General features: G+C 37.7%; 1 protein-coding gene across 1 annotated transcript; it reads right to left on the reverse strand.

The window, feature by feature from the left end:
• Window positions 1-2,228: 2,228 nt before the first annotated feature.
• On the reverse strand, window positions 2,229-7,333 carry dlx6a (distal-less homeobox 6a). The gene is made up of 3 exons (XM_020515622.2): window positions 6,919-7,333; window positions 5,908-6,101; window positions 2,229-2,733 (listed from the first exon to the last, which is right to left on the reverse strand). Exons 1-3 carry the CDS (start codon window positions 7,208-7,210, stop codon window positions 2,485-2,487), a joined length of 735 nt encoding a protein of 244 aa, XP_020371211.1. The 5' UTR covers window positions 7,211-7,333; the 3' UTR covers window positions 2,229-2,484.
• Between the last annotated feature and the right edge of the window lie 1,189 nt (window positions 7,334-8,522).

Here is an 8,522-nt window from a genome sequence, read left to right on the forward strand (position 1 = left end):
AAGGTGCAGGGCTGGATGAACACAGCAGGCCAAGCAGCCTCTGCTCCTATGATGCTGCTTGGCCTGCTGTGTTCATCCAGCCCTGCACCTTGTTGTCTCGGATTCTCCAGCATCTGCAGTTCCTACTATCTCTGATTCGAGCATTACCTAGTGCCTATGTTCTCATACGCTTGCAGACCGAAAGGGAGTAAAGGCCGTCTATCACTTAATGAGAATCGGTAGAGTGCTGACACCACCTAAAAAGGCAACTTGCTAAATGCGTTGTTTAGATAGTATCTGAAATGTAAATATTTAATTAGAGTTACTGACATAGATCGGTGGCATTCTATCTCCTGGCAAAAAAGGCCCTTGCAATGACAGATGAACATTATTAGTAAGAAAATAGGTGGACTTTTTATTCAGGACAGCAGCGTGTATTCTTTCAAAGGATACAAGGGTGAGACACAGATCAAGTAGTAATCGCCGCTCTAAGTCATTAATATAATGTTGAATGATTTAACACTGCTTGCTCTGTAAACACGCAGGTGGAATTATTTTCCTTAATATGTGTTAAAATATAAAATAGCCTTGTTAGATAGGTCCAAGAATTTCAAACTGGACTCAATATAACAAGCATTGATATTTAGGTGTATTATCAACAGAGCATGGTTGAAGTTTTTTTTTAATACAAAGTGTACTTGTATCGGTTTTACAGTTAATTAGTTCTATCATAACTCTGCATTCATCATGATTACTTTTGTAAATTCTTAATCAAATCGATTAATCTATTTCTGTCTGATGTATTCCACATATTTGAAGTTGTTCTTCAGCAATTCAATTTAAGTTTGCAATGAAACATGCATTAAAATTATTCTAAACCATCAGGGATGTGGCGCTTTATTTAAATTATACAAGGATTATACATTTTTGCAATTTTTCCTAAGAATTACATGCACACCGCTGCGCTGAAGTCACTGTTTGAAGTTCATCTTTTTTCTTTGCAGATGCGGATTTCGTTTTGCTAAGCTTGGCACTTTTACTGGATGGGATTTAAGAAGCCCCTTTAATTAGTTTATGAATAACTCAAAGTCCTATTCTTTCTCTTTTGTTTTACTCTTCTTCCTGAATTTAAATAAAGATAGCTGCTTAGTATTAAAAGTGGAAGAAAATTACATGTAATTACCTTTGACTGTAAAAACGCTGTAATCAGCGGGCTACAATAAAAATTACCCTAATTATAGTCGCTTTTATGATGGTCTAAGCCTTTCTCGTGAATAATACCGTAAATTGTACCAAATATCAGCTTTAAATTGGAAGGGGCTGCAGCTGGAGGTTTTTGTTTAGTATTGATCGTGTTGGATTTTACATTAGATTTTCACAGTTCGAGAAAGGCAGTCAATATTGCCAGTGTAGTGGCGAATCCATTAAATGAGATCAGAACTGTGGCTGATAATAGAGCTCTGTAATTTACTTCCTTGGTTGTTCACTAAAACCAAAGAATGTTGGTAAGTAATGATGGTTTTTGTACATACTGCTATTCATTGTCATTTTGAAATGGTGTGTCTATCCTTTTCTTCGGTCAATTGTGGTCAATGGATTAACGTTAGTAGCTCTCAATTAGATGTGTACTGGTTCATAGTAATAACTGTGCATTACATTTCGCAATTTTCAATGCTAAATTATTTCTAGTTTATTCGATGTTATCAATTGTGATTTATATTTTGAAACAATGAAAATACAGATTTGATTGCGTGAATTCATAACGTTAGTTAGAAGCATGTGTTTACTCATTGTAAAATATTTTACGATTAATCCAGTGGTCCTGTTTTAGACTGGATTGTTTGTCTGTAAAACCATTGCAAGGCAATGTCAAACACATCTTTGAAATCACTTCTCTGGACTTTAGATAAATTGGCAAAGGAGAGACGGAATCTGACATTCCCACCACTCTCACACAAACCCATTCGAAAAAAAAGCACTCTCTTTACGGACCGAGACTCATGATTAGCAACTAGTATATCGTTGAAGCGAAATTCTTTGAATGTGGTTTGAAACAAGTGTAACTACAAGACACGTATGTTTGTGATTTTATGATTTATTACTCAGTATGAAAGAGACATAAAACATATAAACTATGTACAACTGAAAATTAAACAATATATACATACAAGTTGTAATTTTATAAGCTTCCAGTGCGTCTCAGCATCACGAAACCATGCTGCTTTAAAATCAGCATCAAATCTTCTATTTTGCATTCGTATTTGCGGTCATTCGGTATCATGGAATCTATGAAGGCAGTGGCGGCTCTTTTGTAATGTCTACAGTCACTGACTATTTCTCCTTTTCCGCCCACTACCAGTTTGTTTTAACATAGCACTTAGCAACTGAAAATAGTTGCTAGATCTCCCATCCAAAATGGTCGCGGCGCACCTGGGCATTGCCTAACGATGGGCTCCCTTTAACCCCATTGTGTTCTGTCCATTGTGAGTTACTGGCCTCGGACTGTCACATCATTTGCCTTTGCACCGTCTCCTGGTGGGTCGTGGAGTACCAGGGGGAATAACCAGCCATATAATTGTTCGGGGCCATGTTAACGCCTTTGGCCGAAGCTGAGATGTCCCACACTGGTGGCATAGCTGGAGAACGAGGAGAGAGAGCAGCCGACCCTGGCACAGAATCATTCTCAAGTGGATTCCCGCCCTGTTTCATCAGTTTCTTAAACTTTGAGCGTTTGTTCTGGAACCAGATCTTCACCTACAATAACAGTTTTAAAAAAATGTTATGGACTTTAAACGGTGTTCAATATCGTTGACTTGAGTTCACTAAAATTATCATCGTCACTGACATCGAAAATATTGCAATGAGGTGGTGGGTTATAATCAGAAATGGGATTATCAGGAACACTGTAAAAGCCTGAAAGTAGTATTCTAGAAAATAATTTTGCATGCATTGTTCAGTTGTTTTCATTTCAATATGGCCGAAACATACTAAAAACCACTTCCATGGCATAAAAAGTATTTTCTACCTTTCACTGATGAGGACATTCTATCCTGATCTGCCAAGTGATGATGTAGCAATCAAGGGTTTAAACATTGCGTTTGTTTTCTCCACAGACTGGTTGATGTTTAAGAATACATGAAAATAATACAATCATTACAATAATTTCTGACATTTGAAGTTTCCACTATGCATGGAGCCATTTTCATACCTTCCCTCTAATTTCCGTTAAGGATAGAAAAAGAATATTCTGATACTTAGATATTACATATCATACACTTTACAAAATATTTAACTATTCACTTGCTTGAATATGTTACAAAAATAAACTGAAGTTTTGGTGCACACTTTCGGATTGATTAGGAAAACGAGAATGTTCAAAACCCCTGAAATTTAATTGACGATCAGATTAAAGGATTAGAAAGGCCCAGTTTCTGAATTTCGAACTTGAAAACCTCCTGAATCAGATATGAAAAAAGTCAGCAAAACAATAATGAATGCATTTAAAGTGCAATATAGTGTTGCAGAATTTTCCTGTAGACTTAATAACTTTCAACCAAATGTTAATTATCCTGATAATTCGACGGAAAAGTCAGCAATGGTATATTTAAATAACATTTGCAACATAGTGATGGTTTTTAAAACGAGTATATGGCTACTGCTCAATCGTATTTGTGCGTTTCCTATTCTATAAATATGATCGCTTTATAGAAGTATGTCTTATTCATTTTATTGATCACATGGAGCTCATTTCCCTCATATACAATCCAAATTAAAGCAACAAATCATAAATGATTTTCTTGTCTCATATCTTCCCACGCCACCCCAACCTCCAATCCGCCACCCACGCCCGAAAAGGCGGTGGTGAGGTCGCAGCAGGATTTCACAAGTCGTTCAAAACAGACATTGGTAATCAAAGGTGATGCGTGAACTTGAATTATAAACTCTATGCACAAATAAAGAATGGCTCTAATAATCTATTAAATCAAACCGATGTAATGACATTGTTTTCATATGTGCTACTCCTTGGGAAGCTCATAGTAAAGCAAGGTAAATATATTGAAGGAAAGTGACAGCCACACTTAACGACAATAAACCAGGCGCGGGGTACAATCACTATTGCTGAATTTCCGCACCGTTTTGTAAAGTACGATCTGAAAGATCTCAGAGAGACTGATATCCTGAAACAAAAAAAACCTAGACACTCCTTGCAATTTTGAAATTAAATCGGTCAATTTATCTTATGACAATACTTCATTGTTCTTGGCACTCAATAGATAATCCTTATGTGTTACTTTGTCTAGATTTTGAAAGCATTCGTCGATCCATCGTCACAGATCCTTTTAGATGAGAACTGCTTTTGAAGCATGTTTGAATTATGTGAAACAAGAATATTTTAATTGGTTCCCATCGAAAAGTAATCTTGTAACTGATATGGACGAATCATTGTTTATAGCTGTTATAGAGAGGGCGAAAGACTGGCGCGGAGTCAGTTAAATTCTTAACCAACGGACAGTTCTATTCAGTTTCAGACCTCCCATTGTTCTGTAGCACATCAGTGCTGGGATTTGCAAAAAGCACCGGCAGAGGCCGAAAATGAATCAAGGAAGCCTATTATAACAGTCGGCAAATCTTGACGCATATTGCTTATTCGTAGCAGGTTTATCCAATGCTGTTTATCCAGATTTTAAACACATTTTACATATATGATCGCCAAGCTTTGCTAAGTTCATGCCTTCCGATCATTACCAGGCAAATTGAAAATTACGCATCAAAGCGCATGATCCCAAAATGTTCGATGAGTGTAAAAGCTGAAAGAACTGCGGATGCTGTAAATCAGAAACAAAAGCAGAAGTTGCCGGAAAAGCTCCTGAGGAAGGGTCACTGGTCCCGAAACGTTAACTCTGATTTTTCTTCACAGATGCTGCCAGACCTGCTGAGCTTTTCCAATAACTTCTGTTTTTGTTCAATGAGTGTGCTTGAAGTATTTGCATATGTGGGGCATTTTTTTTAAAGTACACTCGTATTTCAAAGTGAATAGCTCTGAACGAAGTTCCGGAGTGGAATACAATAGACCTGTACCAAAACGTATGGTGCTTTTGTTTAAAAAAAACATACGTATTTTGTTCATAGCCCAAATTAGGAGAATCGTCGAACTTCGTAACAAGATTATTGCTTGCATTGCCCAAACAGATTCTGGATAACTTGAGATTTATAAACTTAAGAAAATAAATATTTTAACGTGGTGTAAGCTGCTATTCAATTGCAAACAGATTGTACATGTGGCCAACTTGTGCTGAACATATTTATTTTATTGTGGTTTCGCACAGGCAAAAGATCCAAATTTCTAACAATTCTCCGTTTTAAATATAGGGTTAAAGTTGTCCTGAAACAAAGATCTATTAATCTGATAACTATACTTCAAATGGTAGTTATCTGTAAGGATTGGGTTTGAAACTATGTTAACTCTAATTATCCTCTCACAAAACGTACCATGCTAAAAAATAAAAACAAACTAGTGAGACTATGTATTCTCATTTGATTCAATCTCATATTCATCACAGAATTAAGGCCACGTGGTACTCTTTAAACTGCATTTACAGCGGTGTTCTTGAGAGCCTCGGTTTTGATATAAACTATAGCGCCAAATGAAGAAAATTGTCTAAAATTGAAAGGAAGAAATTAATTGTAAGTTGAAGAATGAGATCGGACGGAGCGTTTTATATTTCTGCACCATATTTACCCAGCCTTTTCATGCATCATAACTGATATCTAGAGCTTCGGAGAATTTCAATGTCGTCGTTACGCGCAATTTGACTTAAACAGTCACTAAATATAATTTGAAAAGCCAGCAGGTCACAAGAAGACCGAACGCCAAAAGCCGATGTTCTTCAAGCTATCTGGTAAACCACTCTTCCCTGGACACTGTACCTGTGTCTGTGTGAGCCCCAGCGAAGCGGCCAGCTCAGCTCTCTCTGGTAAAGCCAAGTATTGAGTCTGCTGGAAACGATGATTTAACGCCTGTAGCTGTAGACTTGAATAAATAGTGCGAGGCTTGCGGATCTTTTTCCCTTTCCCATTAAAGCGGATCTCCCCATTTTCAATCACTGTTGTCTTTTGTTGTTCTGGAAAACAAACATATGGTACACCATGTCGACGTTTTTTTAACGGCCCACTTCACAGCGCTATTCTAAATCTACTTAACTGCTCATTCCTCTGGAAGTTTTTTTTATATCTCCCTCGGAGATATTAAAGAGATCCTCAGTATTACCAACTCCTAAATAATCTGGCCTGGTGAAAATAATCAGGAGTGTTCTATTATCTCTCGCCCCTTGGCAAGTTACAATAAGAAACATGCTGAGCCCAACTGGCGACTCTGAAATAAGCATTTTAACAGTACGATGTATTAGTTAACGAAACGTCAGTTGCTTGCAAATGTATGTACATGGCACCACGTAATTGCCAGAGTCAACAGGGGTACACTGTTATGGGGACAAGAAGTTATGTTGCATCAAATGAACAGTCAGGAATCGAAGTTCCGATTGCATATTGACATAATGTCTGCGTTCATTAACTCGCTGATTAATTTTACTTCTTTTTCAAAAAATGTTACCAAATTTATTCTAAGCGTGCTGATAGATATCCTTACTGAAATATCCCAGGCAAAATAAACAAAGAGACAGAAGACTCAGCGAGTTTACATTATTAATAAGAACCTTCCAAAGAATGAATAGAATTACATTCAGAAGCGAAGTAGAAATCGGTTATCGAACAGAAAAGAACAGGGGCAAGAAAAAAAAACACAAAACATTTGAAGTGTATTTCTTACACGGCTTAAGTAGTCTGCCGTTTGAACTGTTCGAGAATATCGCTGTTGATTGAATCAGGAAGACACACGGAAAGGCCGATTGTGAATTACTCTGGGTCTGATCGAAGACTCACCTGTCTCGTCTAAACGTGTCTGGCTGCCAGTGGTGTTGCTGTGGTAGGACGGCAGGTAGGGACTATGATGAGAGTGACTCATGTAGGGATAAGGTAAAGATCTGTTGTAAGTGTTGGCGGCCGGGTACGAGCTGTCGTGCTGGTGTGAATGTCCTCCTGAGTGCAGGCAATGCACTGGGTAGTGACCGTGAGACATGGCCGGAGAGCTCTGCTGGGATTGCTGGCCAAACTCCATGAAAGCAGATTTAGAGTCCGGGGCTTCCAAACCGTCAGCTATCGTAGTCATGGTCATTATAAAACTTCAACTGGGGGGAACAAAACTCTTAAAGGCGAAATACTTTTCTTTTTCATGAAGAGGGTAAATCTTCCGAGCAGAAAGCGCGGGCGTGTTTAACTCCTTTTTGTAAGTAAAAGGTTATTTTGTGCATCCAAGTTGAATGGAGCAAGGATGGAGTTGAGGCAGTCTTTTAGTGGATTCTGCTAAAGTTAAGGCTCTGCTTTCAGACTTGATGCAGATGCTGTAATGTGCCACAAGTCGAATGGTTTGTCTCCAAAGGGCAGCAGCTCCTGATTGGTCATCTCTTTGCTTCGTCATCCTTCTGCTACTTGGACTGGATTGAGTGGATCCAGTGAGCAGTGGGTTAACCCGGCTTACTTCAAACCCAGGCCAAACAGCCCTTTGCAACAACGCTCATAATTGCTTTCCTTTTTCTTCACAAAGACCCAAAGGAATGATAACTCTCAAAAGGCACTGTTATTTCGATAGCACAGGACTGTAGAATAGATTGAAATCCTGGTGCCATAACACTGATTTTTAAACAGTTCATTTCTTAATAAAACCAAACGGCAAAAGGAACTTACAAATAACAATATAACTAGTCAGCTGCACAAATTTAGCTTGCGCATGCGGAATATTACAAGGAGCTGATCGATGAAAATGTTAATTTCATCAGCGGGATGATGAAGACAGTTAACTCGTCATAAAAGAGAATAAAGAGACGAAGAAATCTGTTCCAAGTCTTCCTTCCAATAAGGAATCCCCCAGAGCTGTCAGTTAACTCATTCTGTTCGATTGGAATCACAAAGTGTTCTACCGCTTGAAAGATAGACAAATTATGAATGTGGTTGGCGATTTGGCAAATTTGAGTTAATGCATAAAGTGATGATTTAAAGTATATGCATGCGCCTTACTAAATGGGTTAGATTTAAATTATGAATGACTTCATTGTGTTATCAATATAATTAAATACGTAACCATGTGTTATATTTATTTTTGGATGATGTATGTAGAGATAATTATGGTCCTACTTAGAAATACATAAAACTTATCGTGATTATTTTCAAATTGCTGCAATGAATTTCCCCACAATTGTCTTGTAATGATTATGACCGCATTTGGAATAAAATAGTGGATATAGCATAAATTATCCTCTAATTATACGCTACTGTCGCATCAATTATCCTCTTATCAAAGTGGTTGTCTAACTGCAGCGTTTAGTTTCAATGCTTATCTCACTATAAAAAGAACTTTATAACTATTATTTACACGGTCCTTTAAATCTCATCTCACGGACGGTACTATCCTTTTCGCCCCACCATCAGCC

Source organism: Rhincodon typus, chromosome 2, assembly GCF_021869965.1.
Source record: "Rhincodon typus isolate 14 chromosome 2, sRhiTyp1.1, whole genome shotgun sequence".
In the NCBI taxonomy this organism is placed as follows: domain Eukaryota; kingdom Metazoa; phylum Chordata; class Chondrichthyes; order Orectolobiformes; family Rhincodontidae; genus Rhincodon; species Rhincodon typus.

What these genes read in the sequence shown, in the direction of transcription:
- dlx6a (XM_020515622.2), bottom strand. Translation starts at nt 7,210, where the DNA reads ATGACCATGACTACGATAGCTGACGGTTTGGAAGCCCCGGACTCTAAA. An exon ending in GACACGTTTAGACGAGACAG is followed by an intron (nt 6,102 to 6,918) that starts GTGAGTCTTCGA and finishes TTTGTTTTCCAG; the next exon opens with AACAACAAAAGACAACAGTG. An exon ending in TGGGGCTCACACAGACACAG is followed by an intron (nt 2,734 to 5,907) that starts GTACAGTGTCCA and finishes CTGTTATTGTAG; the next exon opens with GTGAAGATCTGGTTCCAGAA.